Source organism: Prunus avium, chromosome 2, assembly GCF_965620075.1.
Source record: "Prunus avium chromosome 2, drPruAviu1.hap1.1, whole genome shotgun sequence".
Taxonomy (NCBI): Eukaryota; Viridiplantae; Streptophyta; class Magnoliopsida; order Rosales; family Rosaceae; genus Prunus; species Prunus avium.
The window spans coordinates 34192303-34219107 of NC_142285.1; the positions used below are offsets into that span (position 1 = coordinate 34192303).

The 26805-nt window shown below is 35.7% G+C and overlaps 3 protein-coding genes and 1 long non-coding RNA gene across 6 annotated transcripts; 1 reads left to right on the top strand and 3 right to left on the bottom strand.

The window, feature by feature from the left end:
• Positions 1–77: 77 nt before the first annotated feature.
• Positions 78–4441, top strand: LOC148296920 (uncharacterized). Its single transcript, XM_088248670.1, has 7 exons — positions 78–294; positions 383–621; positions 703–921; positions 1033–1131; positions 1227–1307; positions 1404–1798; positions 4228–4441. Exons 1-7 carry the CDS (start codon positions 78–80, stop codon positions 4439–4441), a joined length of 1464 nt encoding a protein of 487 aa, XP_088104796.1.
• Positions 4442–9607: 5166 nt separating this feature from the next.
• LOC148296921 (uncharacterized) lies at positions 9608–11580 on the bottom strand. Of its 3 annotated transcripts, XR_015834047.1 has the most exons (5): positions 11470–11580; positions 11272–11350; positions 10781–10936; positions 9988–10038; positions 9608–9873 (listed from the first exon to the last, which is right to left on the bottom strand). It is a non-coding gene; the product is annotated as an uncharacterized LOC148296921 (long non-coding RNA). The 3 variants fall into 3 exon arrangements; XR_015834048.1 differs by lacking the exons at positions 9608–9873; positions 9988–10038 and adding an exon at positions 10439–10505; XR_015834046.1 differs by lacking the exons at positions 9608–9873; positions 9988–10038 and having other exon boundaries at positions 10675–10936.
• A 738-nt stretch (positions 11581–12318) lies between these two features.
• LOC110744843 (receptor-like protein EIX2) lies at positions 12319–21187 on the bottom strand. Its single transcript, XM_021944871.2, has 4 exons — positions 20773–21187; positions 20048–20583; positions 12614–14154; positions 12319–12527 (listed from the first exon to the last, which is right to left on the bottom strand). Exons 1-4 carry the CDS (start codon positions 21044–21046, stop codon positions 12443–12445), a joined length of 2436 nt encoding a protein of 811 aa, XP_021800563.2. The 5' UTR covers positions 21047–21187; the 3' UTR covers positions 12319–12442.
• LOC148296922 (uncharacterized) lies at positions 18023–20028 on the bottom strand. Its single transcript, XM_088249479.1, has 2 exons — positions 19671–20028; positions 18023–19067 (listed from the first exon to the last, which is right to left on the bottom strand). The coding sequence occupies exon 2, from the start codon at positions 18715–18717 to the stop codon at positions 18229–18231; it is 489 nt and encodes a 162-aa protein (XP_088105605.1). The 5' UTR covers positions 18718–19067; positions 19671–20028; the 3' UTR covers positions 18023–18228.
• Positions 21188–26805: the final 5618 nt, after the last annotated feature.

The following is a 26805-nucleotide window of genomic DNA, read 5'->3' on the forward strand; positions in this document are numbered from 1 at the left end:
TAATTTTAGCCATGGATGTTTTTTTAATTGTAAGACCTTATCAGATGTCACAACTTATCAGACGTCGTAAGACGGTGATGACTTCACCTAGTTCAGCTCCCCCGATTGCGGTGTCAGCTCCCACTGGTGTAGCACAGTCGCAGGACATGCCAGTTTCTCCCCACGTCTCCCGGGCGCCGGTGTCATCAGAGTCATCAGTGGCGCAACCAGTTAGTGCCAGGCGGCGTCACCGCCCTCCCAGCACGACCGACACCACGTCACCATCTGCTGCTAGTGCGTCGGGGTCACAACCAGGTAAAGATTTTCCTTCAACTCCAGTTGTTTCAGACCAAGAATGTTAGTAGGATTTGTTATTTAATGTTAATTTTATATTTCTTTGCAGCGAAGAAGAACACCCGAGGACCCTGTCGCCAGTTGATGACGGCCAAAGTCACCCGGGTGAACAACAGTCGTATAAACATCGCATACGACGCGCGACATCGGGCTGCACCAACGGCTGACCAGCACAGCTCGTTGGCCCATGACATTGGATCCGTCGTTCGGACTTATTGCCCGATCAAATGGAAGTCCTGGAGGATCATGCCTGATCAGGTGCGGATGGAGATGTTAGGACACCTGTCGGTATGTATTCTATACCTTTTAATTGTTTTTCCCTTCAAATTTTATTTCTAATATTTAATGTATCTAATGAATTTATTTTAGACAAACTACAATTTGGAGAACATCGGCGAAGAGTTGTTGGCCTACATCAACAGACTCTTTGCTGATAGGTACAAGCAGTGGAAGAGCGACCTGCATCACCATTTTCAGGCATATGATGATCCGCAGGTTGCTCTTCAAGAGGGTTGCCCGAAGGAGCTTGAGGGCCGGGAGGATAGTTGGCAGTGGCTCTGCGGTCATTTTCAAGAGGCCGATTATGTGGTATTTTTATATATTAAATTGAAACTTATTACATGTTTCTTACTAATGTGTATTTAATTTTTTATATTTCATTTCACTTTCAACTAATACGTTTTATTTTTTGTATAACAGAAGAAGGCCAAAGCAAATAAGGGCAATAGGCAGAGGAAGACTCTTCTCCACCATTCAGGTTCCAGGCCCTTGTCTTATAGGATGGAGGCGCGGCGCCAGGTAATAATAAAGTCGTTTTTATTTATTTTTTAATATGTCATTAATATTAATTTGTTTTTTTCGTACTAACATTTTTTTTTTCTGCTCAATTTAAGGGGGGGTCCAAATTCCCAGAGATTGACGTATTTGGCGACGTTTATGTTCGACCTGGGAATGAGTTGGCGGAGTCCCTCCATGTAAGTAGCCTTTAATTTAAATTATTATGTAAGCGTTCAAGTTTTTATAGTTATTATATGAATGTTTTAATTCATATTTTATGTTATGTTCAACAGACGACGATGATTGAGAGGAGCCAGTTGGTTCTTCAGGAGTCCGCCTCCCAGCTTCCTCCCAATACGCCGCTCGAGTTCGTGGTTCCTCCATCAGATGCAGGGTTTCAAATCCTGACTGAAACCTTGGATCAGAGTCTCGGGAGGCGCCCAGGGACATATTGTCGAGGGATGGGGAATGCCAGGCAGCGGCCACCTAGACCCTGTGAATCATCGGAGTCAAATGAAGAGGTGACTGCTTTGAAGACAGAGGTGGCGGACCTCAAGAGTCATTTGTCTCATATTCTACAGTCCCTCGCTCACTCCGGCATTTCAATCCCGCCTTTTACTCCCACGTCGACCTCCGAGCATGCCAACCACACCTCTCCCCCTGTCAACAATGTCCAGACCTCCGAGCTGCATTTGCCAGACGACAATGTAGATCTTGGAGGGTTGTTTGATTAGATTTTAACATTCTTAATTACATTTTAAATATTTCTATTGTACTAAATACATTATGTTATAACATTTTACATATTTCTCTTTATTACCTGTTCTAATTGCAATTTCATTTCATTATTTAAAAATAAAAAAAAAAACCAAATTTATTTTTTTTACCAAAATAATTAAATTTAATTTTAAATTAATAATAATATATTTATTTTTACGCGACGATAATTTCCGTCGCGCAAAGTTTCTTTTTTGAAAATACACGACCGTAAAAATAAATTTTAAAGAATTTATTCTATTTTGCGCGACGAAAATATTTGTCTCTCTAAGTAAATGCGACAAATATGTTTCGTCGCGCAAATATTTTAATCACGAACGTACTCGTCGCACTATACCTGCGCGACGAAAACTAGTCGTCGCTCAGTGTCCTTACAACGACTATATTTCGTCACGCAAAGATTTTAGACACGGAGATACTCTCGTCCCTCTACTTTAGCGCGACGATTTTGTTTTCTCGCGCTATGTTAATGCAACGAACGTATATTCGTCGCGCAAAACTTTGACCGACGAAAAATCTCATCGTCCCTCGAATAATTTCGTCGCTTAAAGTCATTCTTTACGATCTTTGCGCGACAGATTTTGCGCGACGAATCTGCTGTCGCATTACTACCAAAAATCCTTCGTCGCGCAAATACAAAAATCTAGTAGTGAATTTATAATTAATGTTATGGAAATCACATGTGAATCATAATGAGACTAGAAGGTTAGGGAGAACTAGATTAATTTCTTTATTCATTGCACGGTTTTGGTAATTTTTTTATGCGAAGGGTTTTGGTTCTTGTTCCCCCATTATATATATAGAGCTTTTATTGAGGGATTCCTCAAATAACTTATTTGAGGGGCCCCTCCACATAGTATTTCACTAATCCAAACCATCTATTTTGTAGATATTCATTCATAGATCATCCATACAAAAAATCACTTGAATTCGATATCATTTGACCACTCAATTACATTATTGAAATTTAAGCACTTTCTTGAAGCACCGTATTCATTGATTTTGTCGGTCTCAATTAGATGCCTTATAGATTTTCAATTTGCATAATTTTTTGCAAGGATGATCTCTGAATAAAGATGTGAAAAATGGTTGATTTGGATCATAGAATTTATTTTTGTAGAGTACCCTAAATGGTGTCCCTCAAATAAAATTATTTAAGGGATCCCTCAATAGTAATTTTCTTTTTTGTTCCTTAATAATAATATACATAGGGGGATGAGAGGGGGCAGTCCGAAGTGCAGGACTTCTCTCCTAACTTTAGTGAGGATGAGTGTGTATTTAATTTTAAAAGAAAAAGAAAGAAGCTAGACTTTTATTCATATTGGTCTATGGAAAGATAAAAATAGAAGAAAAATTTGTCAAATGTGGACAAGTAGACAAGTAATGAACTTAATTATTTTTATCAAATGTGAGTTCGTCTTTTCCAGTTCGTCTCAAACACGCTACAAAGAAAAGTAGACTTACAAGTCACAATAAGAAGAGAGCCACAATTTATATGCAAAACAGGACCATATCCATGATATGATTCTGCTAGTAATTGAATGAATCATGCATATGGAATTATAAATTTGGAAGACAGAATATTGATTGAATTATATATGCATAAAGTTAATTTGGTAAAAGCTAGAATTCAATTCAATAAAGGCAGCCTTTGTTTTTCTTCTGGTCTGAAAATGAATTTCAATGAAGTTGGGAACTTAATTAGGTAAGACTTGTGGAAATTTGGTTTTGGAAGCATGAATTAATGCGTGGGTGGCTCCACAAAAGACTTTACCTTCTCAGATGTTGCACATCTTGAGAATCCCCAGTTCCACACGAAAATCAGTCATAGTTTTAACCTAATTGGGGCTTAATAATAGGTCTGACCGTAGATCATGGGAAATTATTGTAGGGTTTTGGTCCTTTTTCCCCCAGTTTTTTTTTCTTTTTTGTTCCTTAATAATAATATACGTAGGAGGATGAGAGGGGGCAGTCCTAACTTTAGTGAGGATAAGTCTGTAGTTTAATATAAAATGAAAAAGAAAGATGCTAGATACTCTTATTCATATTGGTTTGTGGAGAAATAATCATAGCAGAAAAATTTGTCCATGGTGCAAGTAGACAAGTAATATGACGGGATTTTGGTAGAAATGTAACTTGAATTTATACTTCATTTTCAATTTGTCACCTTAAAGAAAAATTTAAGAGAAATATCATCTAATTCATCAAAATCCATGATTTGTCATGACTTTAACACCATATAATTTTCCATCCATTTTTAAGGGTATTTTAATCTTTCCATTTGGATTTGTCATCAAAATCCATGAAGTTTAAAACTAATGAGTTAAATGATAAATTCAGATATCATAATTTGGAGAGTTTTGAGAAGTGGGTTTCTGAAACCATCCCTTTCGAAGAGTTCATGCCTAAATCAATTTGTATCAGTTGGGACATTTGTCCAAGACTTTCAGGTATTCTTCCGCTTAATAGATTGGTATTAAGATACAAGAATTTCAAAGATGAAAAGCTCGCAAGGCCATTCCAGGAGAGATCCAAAAACTCTAATGAGTTTTGAGCACACATAGGCAATAGTTTAACAAACTTGGATAGTTGTCCACCCAGATGATTGCTTTTAAGCCACAATGATTGCAAACTACATAGCCCAGCAAAAGATTTCAAGTTTCCTCCTTCAATCTGGTTATTATCTAGATAAAGATCTAACCATTTCGATTTTCTTAAGAGCTACGGACTGCCTATATCTTTTTAAGTGCCGTATGCTGTCTTCTTGTTGATTGGTCAAAAGGAAAAACTTGGTCATAGCAATATAGGGTAGATATTGCTGTGTATACAATGACAATTAATTGAGGGCGGAAAATAATGTATATGCCAAAATATCATGTCTCCTTGAGAAGCTGTGGACAGAAGGCGTAGGACTTTTTCTTCAGCGTGGACACTGACCACAGACCCATGAGTCTTTCACGACCAAATTTTGAGTTGAAGATTCAAGTTGTTGAGGCATTTATGTTGAGATTGGTAAAATTCCCATGTGGGACCCATGTAGTAAATGGGGCAGCAAGTTCTGGTTTTGGTTTGGCTTTTGGAGGAAGTCATGTTGCATTAAATGAGTGGTTGAAATTGAAGACATTTAGGTCCTTCTATAGTGCACCAGGTGCACCCATGCACCATTTGTCCTTTATGATGCTCCCAGATTTTAAAAAAAATTGGTTACCGGTTATACAAGTTATCAAGTTTCCACTTTTTGAAAATGCAATTGCATAAGGGTCATGCAATTATGCCCTTCCTGTTTGGCAATTGGCATATGATAGGATAGTGATTTACAGTAGTTTGGATATGAGAGTACCTACCGGTTATACAAGTTATCAAGTTTCCACTTTTTGAAAATGCAATTGCATAAGGGTAATGCAATTATGCCCTTCCTATTTGGCAATTGGCATATGATAGGATAGTGATTTACAGTAGTTTGGATATGAGAGTACCCTAACATTGTAAGAGGATCCTAAAACTTATAAGTTACAAAATTTGGGTAGCGGTTTACAAGTTTTTGAACCATGATTACAACATTAGGGTTCACCTAATCCATAATGTTGTAAATACTCATTTACAAGGATTAAGGATGCATTTTACAATCAAATGGAACATAACTGTCCAAAACCAAGTAAAACAAGATCTTAATATAGTAAAAGTTTGTGTTTACACGTATAAGGACTCAATTTACTTTCCTAATGTCCCTAGTTACCTTAATATTGTACTAGACGTCCTTCTCTTTGTAAATTACGATATTACAAGATTAAGGATGGGTTTTACAATGTTCTGGAACATAACTATCCATAAAAGAGTAATACAAGACCTTAGTATTGTAAACATTCGAGTTTAGAAGTATAAGGACCCAATTTACCATCCGAATGTTCCCATTTACCCTAATATTGTACTACATGTCTTTATCTTTGTAAATTTCGATATTACAAGATTAAGGATGCATTTTACAATCACATGGAACATAACTGTCCAAAACCGAGTAAAACAAGACCTTAATATAGTAAACATTTGTGTTTACACGTATAAGGACTCAATTTACTTTCCTAATGTCGCTAGTTACCTTAATATTGTACTAGACGTCCTTTTCTTTGTAAATTACGATGTTACAAGATTAATGATGAGTTTTACAATGCTCTAGAACATAACTATCCATAAAAGAGTAATACAAGACCTTAGTATTGTAAACATCCGAGTTTACAAGTATAAGGACCCAATTTACCATCCGAATGTTCCCATTTACCCTAATATTGTACTACATGTCTTTATCTTTGTAAATTACGATATTACAAGATTAAGGATGCATTTTACAATCATATGGAACATAACTGTCCAAAACTGAGTAAAACAAGACCTTAATATAGTAAATGTTTGTGTTTACACATATAAGGACTCAATTTACTTTCCTAATGTCCCTAGTTACCTTAATATTGTACTAGACGTCCTTCTCTTTGTAAATTACGATATTACAAGATTAAGGATGAGTTTTACAATGTTCTGGAACATAACTATCCATAAAAGAGTAATACAAGACCTTAGTATTGTAAACATCCGAGTTTACAAGTATAAAGACCCAATTTACCATCCGAATGTTCCCATTTACCCTAATATTGTACTACATGTCTTTATCTTTGTAAATTTCGAGATTACAAGATTAAGGATGCATTTTACAATCACATGGAACATAACTGTCCAAAATCGAGTAAAACAAGACCTTAATATAGTAAACGTTTGTGTTTACACGTATAAGGACTCAATTTACTTTCCTAATGTCCCTAGTTACCTTAATATTGTACTAGACGTCCTTCTCTTTGTAAATTACGATGTTACAAGATTAAGGATGGGTTTTACAATGCTCTAGAACATAACTATCCATAAAAGAGTAATACAAGACCTTAGTATTGTAAACATCCGAGTTTACAAGTATAAGGACCCAATTTACCATCTGAATGTTCCCATTTACCCTAATATTGTACTACATGTCTTTATCTTTGTAAATTACGATATTACAAGATTAAGGATGCATTTTACAATCATATGGAACATAACTGTCCAAAACCGAGTAAAACAAGACCTTAATATAGTAAATGTTTGTGTTTACACATATAAGGACTCAATTTACTTTCCTAATGTCCCTAGTTACCTTAATATTGTACTAGACGTCCTTCTCTTTGTAAATTACGATATTACAAGATTAAGGATGGGTTTTACAATGTTCTGGAACATAACTATCCATAAAAGAGTAATATAAGACCTTAGTATTGTAAACATCCGAGTTTACAAGTATAAGGACCCAATTTACCATCCGAATGTTCCCATTTACCCTAATATAGTACTACATGTCTTTATCTTTGTAAATTACGATATTACAAGATTAAGGATGCATTTTACAATCATATGGAACATAACTGTCCTAAACAGAGTAATACGATACCTTAATAATGTAAACATTTGTGTTTACACGTATAAGGACCCAATTTACTTTCCTAATGTCCCTAGTTACCTTAATATTGTACTAGATGTCTTTATCCTTGTAAATTACGATATTACAAGATTACGGATGGGTTTTACAATTCTATGGAACACAGCTGTCCAAAACAGAGTAATATGAGACCTTAATATTGTAAACATCCGTGTTTACAAGTATAGGGACCTAATTTAACTTCCGAATGTTCCACTTTACCTTAATATTGTATTACATGTCCTTTTTTTGTAAATTACGATATTACACGATTAAGAATTGATTTTATAATATAATGGAACACAAATGTCCATCAGTGTAATACAAGTCCTTCCTATTGTAATATCGTAAATGGGAAGTGAAATCCTGTGGAAAACGAAGCCAAACGTTAAGAAAATAGGCATGCATGCACGTTTGCAATTTCAAACAGACAGTTTGTCAATTGCATTATACGTGTTCAATTTCGAACTAAATGTTTGTCAATTGCATTATGTTTATTCAATTTCCAACACCTTGTTTGTCAATTGAGTTATTTCCTTTTCCTCCTAGGTGACCCAATCTATCAGTGCCCTTTCCATCTTATGGTCACTTCCTTTCAAATTAACTCATTCAATCCATTCACATACAACAATACACGATCATATTTGACATCATTATATAATACGTTTATGGCATCAAACAAGTTACATAAGCTTTGGGGTTACAAAACTATTTTGAAAGGGAATTGAAATCTTGTGGAAAACCAAGCCAAAAGGGTTGAAAAAAGGCATGCATGCACGTTTGCAATTTCAAACTTACGGTTTGTCAATTGCATTCTTTTTGTTCAATTACAAACTAACTGTTTGTCAATTGTATTATTTTTGTTCAATTTCCAACTCACTGTTTGTCAATTGCATTATGCTTGTTCAGCAAATCAAAAACCCATTTACTTCTGCTTAGTTTCTTCCTGTGCTGCATTAATTTCTGCTTAGTTTTTCTGGTTTTCTTTTCATAACATAATTACTTGATTTCATAGAGGGAAAATTACCCATAGAAATAGCTGGTTTTCTTTGAGCATATCAATATAGCAAAATGTTATATTGCTGGTCTTTGGGAACTCAAGTGTGGACAAGGATAATAAAGCTATTAATTTTACCTTTGCAATGGCCACTTAAATACGTTTCAGCAACATCAACTTGTTTCCACTGGTTTTTTGTGAACCATGCAAAATGCCCAGCCACCGAGATTTAAGATCTTCTCAATTCATCTCCAGAATCAAGCGATTCACATGTAGGGGAAGAGAGGGAGAGATGAAAGATAGAGTGCCGTTGGTGGGATTGCCTCAGCAGCAATTCACGATCTTCCCTTCTCCCTTTCTGTCGTTCTGTTTTTCTTTTCTTGTTTTCTTTTTCTTTTTCTATTTAATTTTTATTTTATTCACTTTTACCTACACCAACCCTTTTAATAGGTTACTAGCATTCAATGGTGTGGATTTAACCCTCATCTCCACTTACTCATCCAATGGCTGATATTTTGGGCGCTTGGATACACCACGCCCATTGTAGAATTTTCCTATAAGTTCAATAGGTGTCACAGCCTTTGCACGATTGGAATGCAAATGAGAATTCTTTGTTTGTCAATTGCAAAACTAAAATACAAATGGCACTATCTGTTTGTCAATTGCATTGACAAATCACATAATGTATTTACATTCTCAAAATTAAAAAGGCTGCCAATAACATAAAGAAAACAAATCAATAGTTTTTATAATTATTTATATTTCTCATAACCATGAGTTTAATGAAATATCCTACTAAGTACACATAATGGGAATGGATAACTTGTCCATCAAAAGCAATACATTAAAACTAAATGCCAAGTATTTCAGGCAAAAAAATAAAACAAACTAAATGCCAAGTACAAGAAGGAAGAAAAAAAAAACTGAACTACAATCAAGATCTGAAGCCTAAATAACAACGGTAGAAATAGAGCAAAACAATTGAACTACAATCTACTACACTCCCATCTTCAATTCAGCCCATGCCTTACGTCACCAAGCTCATACAAAATTCCTTTATATTGCTACATCACAACCACGTCATGTTGGCAATTGACAAATAGGCGCTATGTAATTGCCATTCTAATTTGTGAAAGCCAATCGTCTGAATGGTAATTGCCAAACGACCTCTGTCATTTCATTTTTCTTATCTTCCATGATTTAAGTACCTAAAAGTAAAAACAACAGAATTTTTGTGCTTTTAACCATTCTAATCGCATATATGAAAAACTAAACAAAATGCCGACAACAATTAAACACATCCTACTCCTAATAAACAATCCAAGAAATCGTATTCTTCCCAGGAATTTGTGTATTTCTTATGCAACCAACTTGACATGACACTCACTCAAACTACTATTCACCCAATTCATAACCAAATAAAACACACACCGCCAACTCATAAGCCACAAAATATATGAATCGTCGAATTATTCTGCCTCTGTGACTCCTTGTACTGTCAAATGTTTCAAGAAAAAATACAAATGAGAAGAAAACAAAAAGGGAATCACAGCATAACTTCACAAAAAAATTTGTAGCATTATATGTATCTTGCTAGTGAAGTCCTCACCTTCACGAGTTGAATAAAATGAGATTAGTAAAATGAAGATAGCTACTCCCGCTACAAAATAAGAGGAAATAAATTATATAGCGATATTTTACTATACATTGAACGAACCAGAAAGCAAATCAAAACACTCATGATGAAAAAGGGCTCGCGGGAACCATTAGACAAGGGAAACACAAAGTGCAGATTCATCTCCACGTCTCTATGTTCCCAAACAACTAGCAAGGATAGGACCTCCAACTTTGGGTGATAGCATAAGTCACCAAGACAAAATCAGCCATTTAGCAATTACTAGCATGCTGACTTAATTCTTCAAATATCTATGCAACTAAGCCTACTAGACTGAATCAAATGTTTGTGTATTTCCAGTTGATCACGAAACAACATTGCATCAACATGTTACTTTTTTGACTTTTTTCACAGCAACGTCATTTGTATGCAATCATATTTAAAGAAATGTTAGAACACCCACCAACTACATATATAGTCTTCAACATCCATACCAAAATTTGAATTGTTCACTGAAAAATCAGAACTAATTCAGATTAGAAACTAAATATATTACTCTACAATTTAGACTAAATTATATGAAGCACAAAAATAATACATTATAAGAAGTCATAGATCTCATGGGTTGTAATGGACACCAATTTGCTCCATTGTCGTGGAGGACAATAAATGTCTCAATCCTATCTCAAGTTCTAGATCATTATTTTAACATTGAGATCTCAAGTAAACAGAGTACATAAAATTCCAAGTTATCAAACACAATACACACAGTTTACAAAATAGAAACCTGCAATATCTCTTCAAGGTTGAAATGGATGCTCCATCGTCTAGCATCTTCCTTCAAGAACCCAATGCTTTTGGTTTGAACAATATGCAGTCTCAAGGCCATCAATTTAAAGTCTCATATCATTATCAAGAATGAACAACTCTCAAGCTTCCAACCCTCAAATTCAAATAATAAAAAAAGTAAGAAAGTAGCAATGATATCTCTGAGAGGGAGAAAGGGGAGAGAAAAATTCGAAAGAGAAAAAAAAAAGAATTATAATTTCAAAAAATTACCAAATTCCTATATAAATCCAAAATATTACCAAAAATAATAATAATAATAAGGACTTGCGATTCAATACCCAAATCATTAAACCCTAAATTAAAATAGGACATATAAATCATTTTGTTAGAAAGCCTAGACCATAATTCAAAGTTGAAATACTTTCTGCTCTGATGCGAATCATCTAAATTGCACAATTAGAAAGATAGGGAGAAAATTAGAGTTCTTACCTGCCATAGAGAGGTTGAGAGAAAGCCAGCCACGGAGATCCAGATGAGAGTGAGACAAAGAAATCATAACTGTGAAAACCTAAAAAAACAAAACAAAGAAAAACCAGCGATGAAGCAGCAGCAACAAGGAAGATACCCAGACCCAAAGCCCTAGAAAGGAGAATGAAATAAAAAAGGAGAAGAAGGAGCATGACCTACCTGAGAGGAGAGGAGATGTGATCGTCGGCATCGTCTCGTCGTCACAGAAGTAGGAGAAGAGCAATCGTAGAAGGAATAGAACTCGAAGATAAAGAAATGAGAAACCCAACCCAAAGTTGACTTGAAATGTCTATGAATGAGAGAGCAAGTACTTTTGTATTTTTTTTTATTATTTTACCTACAGCAACCAATTTAACCGGTAACCAACAATCAACGCTTTAGATTACCCCACATGCCCCAATTACTCATCCAAAGGTCTATAATAAGTGGCGCATCAGTGCGCCAGGTGCACTGTAGAATTTTCCCTTCACTTGGGGCTGCCGACATTGGTGTAGAGTATGGGAAAAGTCTTGCTAGGTATGATTTCTTACTTATATCAATTTACTGTGGGAAAGTCTAATAGATTAAGGACTGCCAGGGAGCTCATGTTGCGCCACACATCGGGGGATCGAACCTGCACCACGAACCGCGGTTGATAGAGAGATCAACACTAGCTAGAGATTGGAGTAATTTATGTAAGAAAGAGATGAACCGAATCAGTTTAATTAAGACTAATCGTCTTACCTTGCAAAGACTTGTACCCAAGCTGGAGTTCAGTAACATGGCCAGTGCCGAGAGCAATATCCTCCCCCCTGTTTTGCCTCTGTTTTTGCCTTCTTCATTTCCATTGCTATTTGCTTGTGCTTTTACGAGATAGAGATACTTTATAGTCCATCCCCTAAGAAAATGTCCTGCCTCTCCCTATGTATTGATTGACAATTTCTCAATAGTGCAGGCGTTGTGCAATTTTGAAATTAAGTGGTTACAGTTCGTACATATGGCAGACATTTGTGTGTAAAAATATCAAATTGAAGTAAAACAAACTTTTGCAGTAGATATTATTAATTATCTGAACACAATACAAAAATGCCAAATGAAACAAGAACGTTATGGCATTAAACATAAGTACTATGCCAATAGGTAGCTCGAAACTTCATATAACATAGTTGTCCATGGCCTCTGCACTCTTCAACTGAAGTAAGCTTGTCGAGTTGTTGTCTCCTGAGGTGCACAAGCTCCTAAAAATAGATAGACAATTAACAGTTAAATGAGAGAGAGAGAGAGAGAGAGAGAGAGAGAGAGAGAGAGAGAGAGTTAAGCACACTTTGCCCTGAGGATTGATGCCTTCACGTAAAGCCAATTACTGCAATCATTCAAGAAGTTGAAGTATGTGTGTCTGCAAGACCTGTTGAGTAGAATGGTGCCAAAAACTCCCCAAAATCCAACAGCAAACCCAAGCCCTATACTGATGTAAAATCCTCGCGTTACGACCGCGTCCTTGTCTTCTTGATCACTAACCACAGGCTCATTTGAACCTGTTTTCTCCGGAGAACTACAATTCTTTTCGAGTGGAAGTCCACAAAGTAAAGGGTTTCCAGCATAAGCAGAAGGATCAAAGCTTTGGAGTTGAGTCCCTATGGGAATTTTACCAGATAAGTTGTTGTATGATAAATCCAAGACACCAAGACCATGTATCTGAGTAAAGCTTGTTGGAATTCTACCATACATTTGGTTTCTAGATAAATCAAGGGAGTTTAATGACTGCAACTTTCCAATCTCTGGAGTTAATTGACCTGTTAACCGGTTACTCGATAGGTTTAAAGAAACCAACCCAACAAGGTAACCAATTTCACTAGGAATCTCTCCGGTTAATTTATTGCTGGAGAGATGAATACTCCTCACGAGCCCCAGAATACTTTTGTATTTTGACATTGTTCCTTTCCATATTAAGGATGCTTCATCATCAAAACTATTTACAAATATTGGCCCACCAGGACCACGCTCACCTCTGTAAATATAAGTGATGCTTCGATTTGAATTTCCTTTTTGAGCCAAAGCAGTCAAGTTCTTGAGGCATTTCGGTATTGTTCCAGAGATGTTGTTCATGGAGAAATCCAAAATTTGAATGTGCCTTAAATAGCATAATTGGGATGGCATACTTCCATGCAAACGATTAGACCGAAGAATAAGTATAACCAAATTTTCAAGTCTGAACCCTAACCAATCAGGTAACGACCCTGATAATTTATTTTCTCCAGCATCAAAAACTCTTAGATCTCTACAATGCTCCAAGGATGAAGGCAACCCTCCTACAAATGTGTTGTTATTTAGTTTCAGTGTTCTGATAGAAACTAAATAGCCGATTGTGGCCGGAATTTTTCCCGAAAAGCCATTGTTACTCAAATCAAGAAAGAGAAGTTTTTCCAAATGCCTCCAGCAATCCGGAAGCTCCCCGGATACATGGTTGCTTGAGAGATCTAGAAAGGTTAAATTACTAGCCTTGATTGCACACAGGAAAGAAGTCAACCCAGAAAATTGATTATTGGAGAGATCTAGAAACGACGCTTTGGACAAGAATGAAGGGATGGGACCTTCCAATTGGTTCCAACTCAAATTTACTCGAGGGTAAGTTGCAAACTCGAATCTTGAATTTTCAAGTTTTCCTCTAATTTGGTTTTGCGAGAGATCTATGAAGACCGATTCACGAGACAAATCCCAAAACCAACTTGGGAGGATGTCAGAAATTCCTGCATTAGAAAGATCAAGGGAGTATTGGTTTTCCTGAGTTTGAAGCCATCTTGGGAAAAATGGACCCATCTTGCAAGACCCCAATCTTATGATACCCAATTTAAAAGGAGGAACCCATGTAAGTTATTTCAAGTCTTTATTCAATAATACTAACCTTGATCAGACATGGCTTCAGTAGGTAGGATAGAGATCTTCTTCTTCTATGCAGTCCTTAAGCTCTTTCTCTTATGGGGTGAGATTTCTGTATGAGTATGTATATCGACTGATAGAGAAGGGACCTCTATTTATATGCATTTACTTAAGTTTCCTGCCCATTAAGAAATACTTAAGCAATCCAGATTGCATTAGGATAGTGTGTTTCAATCCATATAGAATTAGGAATTCTCTAAGTTCTTTTCTTATTAAAACACTCTCTAGAAAAAGAACCGCAGATAATGTTTAAGTTTGCACTCCTAGATCATGTGAATTGCCAAATCCTTATAGGATTAGAAGACCACATTTACGTAAGACAAGTTATTGTCTTACAGTCTCCCACTTGGTCAATAATCACAAAGCAAATTTCACTGATCACTTTAAGGCCTTGTGGAGTTTCAACTAAACAAAATTCCCACCAAGCAACTGTCAGTTTTGGAAAATTATAAGGAATTATCGAGGCATATTGAACATACAGTTATCGAAACCTTTATAATCACACTTAAAATTTTCCAACACTACATGAAGCTTCGATCAAGATTAAAATTTCAGAGTAATCATGAAAAACCTGGAAGTGCTTAATTATATCATGACTACTCTATCGTCCCTGCAAATGACTACCAAGGTCTTGTCTTTGAACAAACAAAGACACAACTGTCATGAACACAAAACCTGTACAGCTTCTCTTTATGCTAGCATTGCTGTCATAAATATGTGTTCAAGCAATTATAAAACAATTCCAGTAATTAAACTGAATATAAAACTTTATTAACCTCAAGTCTGAAATCATCCATTGTAACTCTACTAGTTAAGCAAACTGAAACAGAAACAAAACTAATTAACAAGTGCTGAACCAAAAGAACCAAACTCCCACTGATGCTCCCACTGTTTTAGCCACTCAATTCAGTTGTTAGTCCCATACTAATCACATGTTTATGGAACACACCATTAGGCAATCCTTTTGTGAGTGGATCAGCTATCATGTCGTTTGTGCTGATATGATCTAATGTAGTGTATCCATCTCTTATTTTCTCCTTGACAGTAAAGAACTTAACTTCTAGGATTCTTGAAGCTTTGGTCCTTTTGTTCCCTTTTGCAAAAAGGACTGTTGCACTGTTGTCATTCCAAAGTTGTATAGGTCTGTCAATTGACTCAACCACATTTAGACTAGAGATAAAGTTCTTTAACCACATAGCTTGAGAGGTTGCTTCATAACAGGCTAGAAATTCAGCCAACATAGTTGAAGCAACTGTGAGAGGTTGTTTGATGCTTCTCCATGATATTGCAGCTCCTGCAAAACGAAAAACAAAACCTGATGTTGATTTTAGATCATCTTTGCATCCTGCAAAGTCTGCATCTGCAAAACCTTCCAATTCCAATCTGTCACTTCTTTTAAAAACCAACTTATAACTCTTTGTCCTCTGCAGATATCGCATAACTCTCTTACCTGCAATCCAGTGAGCTTGTCCAGGATTTGATTGGAATCTTCCCAATACACTTATAGGAAATGCTATATCTGGTCTTGTGCAGACCTGCGCATACATTAGACTCCCTACCAGAGAGGCATAAGGCTTGTCAGCCATCTCCAACTTTTCTTGATCAGTTTTAGGTGCTTGGTCTCTACTGAACTTGTCTCCCTTCGAAATAGGCACATCTGTGCCTGCACAATCTTGCATATTAAACCTATTTAATATCTTTTCTATGTAAGCTTTCTGTGAGAGACCTAGCAGACCCTTGCTTCTGTCTCTACTTATCTCAATTCCCAATACATAAGAGGCTTCTCCCAGATCAGTCATGTCAAAATGCTTAGCAAGGAATGCTTTGCAGTCATGCAACATTGACATATTAGTGCAAGCTAACAATATGTCATCAACATAGAGAACTAGAATTATGAAATGACTCTTACTCCTCTTCATGTAAATGCATTCATCCAAGATATTTTTTGTGAAACCATATTGCTTAACAACTTCATTGAACCTTATATACCACTGTCTTGATGCTTGTTTGAGGCCATAAATCGATTTACATAGCCTGCAAACCAGATTTTCTCCCTTCTCTTGAATAAAACCTTCTGGTTGTTGCATGTAGATTTCCTCCTCTAGGTTTCCATTCAAGAATGCAGTCTTTACATCCATCTGGTGTAACTGTAAATCAAAATGAGCTACAAGTGCCATTATGACTCGAAATGAGTCTTTGGTTGAGACTGGGGAGTAGGTCTCATTGTAGTCAATTCCTTCTTGTTGTGTGAATCCTTTGGCAACTAGTCTTGCCTTAAATCTGTCAATCTGTCCCTTTGAGTCTCTTTTGGTTTTGAAAACCCACTTGCAACCTATTGGTTTGCATCCCTTTGGTAAAGGCACTAATTCCCAAACTTTATTCTTTTCCATAGAGCTTAATTCTGACTTCATAGCAGCCCACCAATTTTCACATTTCTCACTCATCATAGCTTGCTTGAAATTAATGGGATCTTCTATACCATTCACATCGTTTTCAGATTCTTGGAGATAGACATGATAGTCATCATGTAAGGCTCTTTTCCTTGGTCTCTGTGATCTTCTCAGTTCCAAGTTTAACTGTGCATTATTTTCTACTTCTGCATTCTCAGTTTCTGGTTGCATGATTTGCTGTTCTTGAACTTGATCTGCTGTTGTCTGTTCTTCTGCATCAGTTTGGTTGTCACTCAGGTTTAAACTTGGTAGGATCACAATTTCACTTTGTGTGTTTGTTTCAACAGAATTCTCAACTTCTGTTATCACTTCATCAAACTCAAAACTTTTATCTTCAATTCTTTCATCTTCAGATTCTATGAACACTGCTCTCTGTGTTTCCACAAACCTGGTTGTGTTTTTGGGACAATAGAACCTGTATCCCTTTGTTTTATCCGGATATCCAATGAAATAACCACTTGTAGTTCTTGAGTCCAATTTCTTTTCCATAGGGTTATAAAGCTTGGCTTCGGCTTTGCATCCCCATACCTTTAAATGGTTTAGGCTTGGTTTCCTTTTGTTCCAGATTTCATAGGGAATTTTGTTCACACTTTTGGTTGGAACCCGATTAAGTATGTAATTGGCTGTTTTCAGTGCTTCTCCCCACAAGAACATAGGTAGATTTGTGCAACACATCATACTCCTAATCATATCCTTCAATGTTCTGTTTCTTCTCTCTGCGATGCCATTTTGCTGTGGTGTTCCTGGATTTGTGTATTGAGCAATTATCCCTTCTTGTTGCAGAAATTTGGCAAATGGTCCAAGGTTTCTTCCACTTTCATCAAATCTCCCATAAAACTCCCCTCCTCTATCAGACCTTACAACTTTGATTTTTAGGTCTAGTTGGTTTTCTACTTCAGCCTTGTAGATTTTGAACATGTCCAAAGAGCTGGATTTTTCTTTGATCAGAAAAACATGTCCATACCTTGAGTAATCATCTGTAAAGGTGATGAAATAGTTAAACCCTTCATGAGTTGAAGTTGGAAATGGACCACATATGTCTGTATGGATTAATTCTAGAACACTTTGACTTCCCACAGCTCCTTTCTTTCTCAAGTTAGTTAATTTCCCTTTTACACATTCAATGCAGACTTCATCTATATCAAAATTCAATGGTGGTAGAACTAATTCTTTGCATAAGGTTTTCATTCTTTCCTTTGATATATGTCCAAGCCTTTTATGCCATGTTTTAAAGTTTTCTGTTTTGATCGGATTGGATTGGATGACATTGATTTCCATTTCTGCTGTTTTGCAATTCAATCGAAACAAGTTATCAACAATACTTGCTTTTCCAACTATCTCTTTATTTCTGAAAATAGAACAACCAAAATCATCAAAGTTCAAAGTGAACTTTGACTTTACAAGCCTAGTAACTGAGATCGGGTTTTTCCTTATAGTAGGAATGTAAACCACATCTTCTAATTCCAAAATAAAACCAAAATCTAATTCAAGCCTAACTACTCCAATGAAGTCTACTTTAACTCTAACTCCATTGCCTACGAACACCTTCACTTCATCCTTGCTTGGCAGCCTCCTCCTTGTTAACCCCTTTAGCCTGTTGCTTATCCAACCATTTCTTGTATTTCCTGCAATCCTTCTTCATATGCCCATTTTTCTTGCAGAAAAAGCACTTTAGTCCCACTGGTTTCAAGGCCTTTAAACTATTATTCTCCTTTTCCTTTTCTCTTCCAGCAGCAGCTCCTTTGTTCTTAAATTCCAGATTTTGTTTGGTTTGAACCAGATTCACCATCCTAGCACCTCTTTCTTTTATGATATTGATTTCCTGCTGAACACTTATGGTTATGAGGTCATTCAGTGTCCAATTTTCCTTTTGAGCTATATATGTATCTTTGAGAGACTTAAACTCCTTAGGCAGTGAATTCAAAGCAAAGTGCACCATCATATCCTCATCCACATTCATTTTCAATTCCTGCAACTTAGTCCCTATGTCGATCAGATTCATAATGTGAGCTCTAACACAGCCTTTTCCATCATATTTCATGTCTGTCAGTTGACTCAGCAAGGTACTCTTAACAACTTTCTCTGATTCCTTGAACCTTTGTGCAATAGATTCCTAATACTCCTTAGCATGCTCAGATTTAGGGATGCTTCCTTTTACAGATGGAGCCATAGCTCTCTGCATAATCAACATGGTCAATTTGTTTGCCTTTTCCCATCTAGCAAACTTGGTTTTGACTTCTGTAGAGGCATCTGTAGCTGGGGCTTGAGGTGGGTTTTCTTTGAGGACAAAATCATAATCCAGAAATCCCAAAGAGATTTCCAGGTCTTGTTTCCACTTTTGGTAATTCGATCCAGTTAAAGTTACAATGGACTGATAGCTTGAGGAATTAACTGAAACATAATAATAAAATAAATGAACTGTCCCCAATAAATCTTTACTTAAACATTATCAATTTATACCTGTAGGTTATAAACTGAACATGTTCCAAAACACTGGAAATTTTTTTTAGGTCTGAATAAACTCCCTGTGCAAGAAACTTCTTATCTGTGGATCAAGAAATTTCTTGCAGTTTACACAGTCCTTTTCCATGTTGTTCCATCACAATTGTCATCAATCTGTGCCTTTTCCATCTGTGGATGAAATCAACACAGAAGGCTACGAATTGTGATGCAATTCTTGATCAATCTATTGATTGAAACTGCTGCTGTACCAATTAAACTGCTGTGGCTCGTTCAACTGTTGCAGCTGTAATTTCAGTCTTTGATCAAAAGTCTTATAAGCATGATCGAGCAGAAAACTTGATGCTCTTAATCAAAACTTGATCAAACAGATATGCAATTAGTTTTAAATACATGCTTTATGACTAATGATCAACTAGAAGCTTTAAACGTGATGCAGATTTTATAAAATTCGAAAGATTAGATTATAGAACAAGACCTAGTGCTCTGATACCACATGTAAGTTATTTCAAGTCTTTATTCAATAATACTAACCTTGATCAGACATGGCTTCAGTAGGTAGGATAGAGATCTTCTTCTTCTATGCAGTCCTTAAGCTCTTTCTCTTATGGGGTGAGATTTCTGTATGAGTATGTATATCGACTGATAGAGAAGGGACCTCTATTTATATGCATTTACTTAAGTTTCCTGCCCATTAAGAAATACTTAAGCAATCCAGATTGCATTAGGATAGTGTGTTTCAATCCATATAGAATTAGGAATTCTCTAAGTTCTTTTCTTATTAAAACACTCTCTAGAAAAAGAACCGCAGATAATGTTTAAGTTTGCACTCCTAGATCATGTGAATTGCCAAATCCTTATAGGATTAGAAGACCACATTTACGTAAGACAAGTTATTGTCTTACAACCCAATCAGAATGGAAGTTCAAAACTAGCGAGTTAGAGGATAAATCCAAAGTCTTTAACATGGAAAGTTGGGAAAAATGAGTCTCTGAAATCTCTCCTTCCAAAGAATTCATACCGAGGTTCATATAAACCAGTTTGGACATTTGTCCAATACTTTCAGGTAGTCTCCCGCTTAATCGATTTCCATAGAGACCTAATTCTCTCAATGACATATTCCCAATACTTTCAGGCAATCTTCCGGTTAATTGATTTCCAGATACGTGTAAATATGTCAACCGTACCATTTTCTCAATACTTTCGGGTAAGCTTCCGCTTAATCGATTGTCAGAGAGATCCAAAAAATCTAATGAGTTTTGAGCACATTTAGACAACATTTGAATGAGCTCCGAAAATTGTCCAGTGAGATTATTATTCGAAAGAACCAATGTTTGCAAACTACATAACTTGGAAAAGGAATTTGGGAACCCTCCTTTGAATTGGTTTTCCCAGAGGTTAAGGACTCTCAGAGAGCTCATGTTGCCCCAAACATCAGGGACTGAACCTACACTTCAAAAACGGTTGTTAATTAGGTTGACATATAATTGGCCAAAAAAAAAAAAGAGGTCGACATATAGTTTGCACAATATATAGTGGTTTTGATATAGAGATGAACAGTAGCATGAGATTTTGGAGTATTTTATGTAAGAAAAAGACCAACTCAATCATATTTATTTAGGACAAATCATGATACCTTGCAAAGACTGGTTAAAAAGCTGGAGTTCAATTACATGGCCAGTTAGATTGCACTCGACTCCTTTCCATGTGCAACAATCTTCATTTTGGACTTCTGAGCTTCCCCAGGAAGAGAGTTGATTGTCGGTATCCACGATGCCTTGTTTGAATGCAAGGAGTGCTTCCCTTTCCCTCTCTATGCATCCAATGGAAGGATTATTCATGTGCAGCAACAAAAGCAGCACCAGAAATGCATGAAGGAACTTGAACTCGAAGCATCTTGCGTCGACCATGTTTAGTAAAATCAAGATCAAGAAGAGAGGAGGAAGAAGCAGAAGTACTAGTAATGAAAATGAAGGATGACCTAAACCCTATATACTTGTAAGTTATATATGTGCGTCACACCCACATGATACAGTAATAACAATTTAAATGAAATTGTAATGATCATCATCACATATAATTTGGAATTTTATCTACCAAACCAAAACCCCACATCTTTAGCACGTGAAAACCAAATAAGGGTGGAATGGTTACCAAATTTTCTCCTCCCTATATCTACGTGACTTTATCTTTCTGAGCTGCCAATTTGGACGCCATACGTACATATGTGTCATTTGATTATTTCATGTGACCATACTGTTGCCATTATTGTCTTCCACCTCAAATTTCTCCTTGACTGAAGCAAACAAGTAATGGACACAAGCCACAAGGAGAAGCTAGCAACAGGTGACCAAAACAGAGCCACATATTCACCAAACAGGACCGCCAGCAATGACGTGCGCTTCTGCTAGGAATTGAATGCATCTTGGAATTATTAATTTGGAACGCGTAAAATTGATTGACTTTGTAGTTAATTCCTTGCTACTATTCTTGGTTTCTTATTATTGGTTCTAAATGTTGTTGCCTTTGGTTGTGTTTATGATTTTTGTTCTAATATTTCATATGCTGCAAGTCTTCAACCCACAAAGAGTGTCCAATTATGAACATAGGATTTTCCTTATTTCCACAAGTGCATTAATGGATGAGTAGACTTGTGGAAATAAATGGATGAGAGAAGACTTGTGGAAGTTTCGTATTGGAAGATTGAATGCATGAGTGGCTCATAACCTGTAAAATTGTTTTTATCAAAAACACTTTTTTATTCGGTTCGCCCGTACGTTTCATAGGGCCAAGGTTAAGCTTTGTTTTATGTGGTTCCGACAAGCTGGTCACCTTAACCAGTCATACCCATTTATGGAGATTCAGGATTGCCTACTGCAGAATTATGGGCCTAAATCATTCTTAATCTTAACATCAAAACAGTAATCGGCAATGGACCAAGATTACGAGCAACAAGTTAACTGTCTTTGCCAAACTTTATACCCAACTAGGTTATTCCAGTCCACCGAGGTATATTATATTGAACTCTCTAAAGTCCCTTTTTTTTTTTGGTAACACTCTAAAGTCCCTTTTTACCAAAAGAACAATTGTGCCTAAATAGAAAATCACTAAAGCCCCTTTATATTCTAAAATAATTTTACCAAAACCACATTTTTCAAAAGGGAATTATATTTTTGAAGTGGGATGTTGCTGGTATGCAAAAAAGAAGAGCATGCATTAATTTTTGAAACATCCTTTCGACTTGAGATCGGATTCTTTCCTATCTTTGTAACGTGTTTGAGATATTCATACAGACAGAAGATCAAAACCAGAGTCATACATTTATTCAAGATAAAACATGAAAAAGGACTACAATATATCATTTATCTACTACTACTAGCTACTACTAGAAATTAAGTTCGACACTAATTTCCAAGATGCAAGTGGCCAGGAAGTAACTTGAGTTAAGTAATTGAATAAATTTTGGAATTATCCAAATCAGATAATTACATTTTTATTATTCTTCTTTATATATATATATGAAGAATGAATTTGTGATCAGTGGACAAGATTTTGGGTCATTAAAAATAAGAAAGAAATGAGAAAGTGATGAATATATAGGTGAAGATTCAAGTCAATATCAGGCACAATTGTTACCTATAATACATATTAGTGGATTCATTATGCAATATCAAATCAATTGGCCTTTGTTTACCATTCGTAAATTTGGCAGGAACATAGAAAGCCAGAACATTTTATGGCAAACAGTTGATTCGCAAGTGCAAATATGTGAAGTTGTGATTATCAACAACTTTTGAACTCATCTCCTAAAGGGCGTTATCCATATCAAATCTACCAAAGAACAGTGAATCTGAGTATTTTAAAAGACAATCTATGACCCAAATTATAGCTCCTCGATTAAGAGGGCAAAGCTTACGAAGTTGTAGGCTTGCTCTACTCAGGTAGCTTTTGCATGCTGCGTTATATTATGCGGGACGCTTGTCCTTCCCAATATAATGCCAACATTGTGCTAGCCCATATATAGAAGTATTCTTTTCTTTCACATATTTAGATGTGCCACCTTTGATTTCACTTCAATATCCTGAATGTGGAATTGCTTCAGATAAGGTTCGTGTAAGTAACATATTCAAGTAATCCTCAAAATACCCATTGGCAAGAAATTTTTCCTGATTGAAACAACTATAACCCAAAACAAATGGTTTATAAACTTCAAATGTCTCTTGGAGGAAAAGAGAGATAAAAGACTCAAAAGAATTACTGGTTTCACGTAAAACGTATTCAACATATTGAATTTGGATTCAATTGAGCTTTTAGAAAGAAAAAAAACACGGGTGTACGTTCAAGATTATCTCGCTTTTATTTATATGATCATTGTAGTACAATTTGTCGTATTAGTAGTAGAATACTATACATGTTATAACATGCTCGTTATATATTAATTTATATTTACTTTTTAGGAGTAGAATAGTATAATGTGGTTTATTCAGAATTCCCAATCTATAATTTAGCATCAGCAATTTTATGTATAGTTCCTTAAAAAAAAAGGTCTATAGTTTTGAATATAGTGATACATATTCCCGATTTATAATTACATTTTAGTATCTTGTGGTTTACTCCAAACTCCCGATTTATAATTTAACATCAACAATTCTATGCAGCAAACATTTTTTATTTTTCTTTAGCTAGATTTAACTAATATAGCCTATACGGAATTGGCTCCTCTACGTTTATAAAATACAGAATTTTGTTTAGATGTTTAATATCCGTTTTTTTTTTTGTTACCAAAATTGACGTAAGTCTATTTCTACTGTTTCCTCACTCCCCTTCCATTCTCTTCTTACATGATGCTCCGATTTTAGATACATGTGTTATTGATGATTCTCTCTGTTGACAGATTTAACTATTGCCAGATCATATTCTTTATGAAAATACAATTTAACATATTTTTATTTACTTAAATCCTAATATTTATGCAGTGGCGGATTCATGAATTTTTAAAGGAGGGGCAATATTTAAAAGGCTAAAAGTTCAAAACTTTTTTTTATTACAACAATAATTGTAATAGACGACGAATTCTTTTAAACAGTACTGTCTTATTTTACAAGATAACAATTTGTCGTAAAAGCATTGTATAGTAGAGTGTAAAAGTGTTGGAGCAGTCGAGTTCTAAACCATAAACCCTATATGAATAAAGAGAGAGCCAAAGCAGAAAAAAAATATATTAATAAAAGACATTTTATTAAAAAAAGGAAAAAGAAAAACATTACATCAAGACTTCAAGTTCCAACGCAAGGGATGATTATCATGGTTCACCGACCGTTTAGTTCCAACTTGGCCATGGCTTTTTCAAGTTTCTACGCAAGGCTGCTTTAGGTTTCTTTTCATTTTTTATTTTTTTTGGCCTTGCCCAAAACGCATCGTTTTCACCATAATTTTAAAAAAGAAAAAAAAGGATGTGCAGCGCATAGCACATCAAAGAAGAGGAAACAAAAGGTCATTCATGTATTTTTTCAAACAGTTGGTGTGCACCTCCAAGGCAGAGCAGAGGGCAACTTCTAGTGACTCCAAACTTTTTTTCGGGGAGGGGAGGTCTGCACCTGCTTGCACCTCTGTGGGTCTGCTATTGTATTCATGTATATGTGGGCTAGGTTAGTTGACCAAACTAGTGTGTCCGGTCCTTTGCACTTAATTTCAAACCCTTCCACGCACATTAGAAAGTAAAGTTTTTTTTTTTCTCATTTTTTAATAAGTATATAGACAACAATACTCCAGCTCTAACCGATTAGTAAAGTTACTCCACATTTTAATTTTATAATTCGATCGGTTCAATTTTTAGGTTCTTATTCGAAGATCATTCATACATAATTTCATCCAAATCGAAACACTTTTACGCACTTAATTAGTATCATAAACATTTCATTGTTTATTGAAAATTTTTGTTCGTCTATGTATTTTGATCCGTCAGATAACTAACGAAAGCATGTTGTTGAATACTAACATGCATATTAGATTGCATATGTATTTGATCCGTTAGATAACTAACGAAAGCATGTTGTTGAATACTAACATATGCATATTATATTGCACATGGATACCATATTAGAACATGAACACCCAACTTAAAACTGATTTGCTATAAATCAAAAGGCCTATAATCTTTGAAGCACTAATGCAAAGCTTCCATCCTCTCCAACTCATATCCATAATCACTTATAAGTCGTCCCACTCAGCTAAGTACTTAAAAGAAAGAGACAGTGAGCAACTCCTTTATAACAGTCATTAATTGGAGTTTAACCAACAACACATTTGTTACCCAACAATCTGCTTTAGTTTGGTGACCCGTAGAAAAAAGGCACACCCACGATCATCTTTAGATGAGTTTCTCTAGCTAGGTCATCCCCTTCCTCTAGCTCTCTCTCTCTTTGAATGGGTTTCAAAAGCAAATACTATCATTTTATTGTTCACTACTGTACTCCTCATCGTTTTATCAATAGATCCCTTTGCATAATGCCCTTCACCATTCTTCTTCAAAATTACCATGGCAAAAATTAATCTAGACCATAGGGATAGAACCTTCTTCATTCTGCAACACTTGGAAGTGTGAGGGTTTAAGTAAATAAAAACATGTGCCGTTCTAGTTATAAAGTGATGGTTAAACTCGAATTTCTAAATTGAGAGCCAAATGAGTTGAACTTTGGGGTATAGTTCAAAAGATGATGTTCATAAAAAATCAAAATCAAAATCAAAAATTTGAATGCGTGTTAGATGACATAATTGTGATGGAATTTCGATTTCTCTCAATTCAGAGCTCGGTTCCTAACAAATTCTATATGCTTGTAAAGCTAACTAGTCACTTCGTGTCAAATGCAAGGTACATGTTTATGAATTTTGTGAGGCGACAAGAAATCAGTGTGGAACACAAATTGACCAACACATTCAAGCTAGTACCACCATATGTGTTATTTGTAGAATGTAGTAGTTGTGGGAGTAAGATTTCACAAGCCAATGACATAATTACATGCGGACAAGAGTCGAAGTGGTCAGACGAAATTACCCCTGCACAACGCGGGAATGAGATCTGCACCGCATCATACATTGAATACGTCAGGACGACACTGTTTCACTTGAGAGGAAGTCAATTCTTCTGACTTAAGGAGAAGTTAGACCACAGATAGGCCCAAACGTGCGTCCCAACGGCCCATAAGGAAAGACCCAACGAGGTCGTTTTTCTTATTGTTTTTGTTTGTTGTCGTTTTCCCTTTCCCTTGTTTTTTTTTTGGACAAAGTCGTTTTTCCTTCTTCTGTTTCTTCTGTTTTGGTGTTGTGATTTTCATTTCTGGGCAGTTTCGTCTTTCAATAAGAAACGACAAAAATCCCTGTGATAAATTGAGGTTTTGTTTTTGGTCAAAAGGCTCTATGATAAATCATACCACATTATATTCTAATCACAAAAATCTCAATTATAAATAATAGTTGAAAATTAATACTTTTAGTGATAAATTTGGCATTCTTTAACATATATCAAACTAAAGTTGTACGTATTGCATATAATCCAGGCAGTATTTGTGTAAATTTATTTATTTTTTTTTTAAGTACAAGCGAATGGATGAGGGGATTTATAAAATATTCATTGAGTGTTTGGAGGGGGTGGAGGTGGAAGAGCTTAACC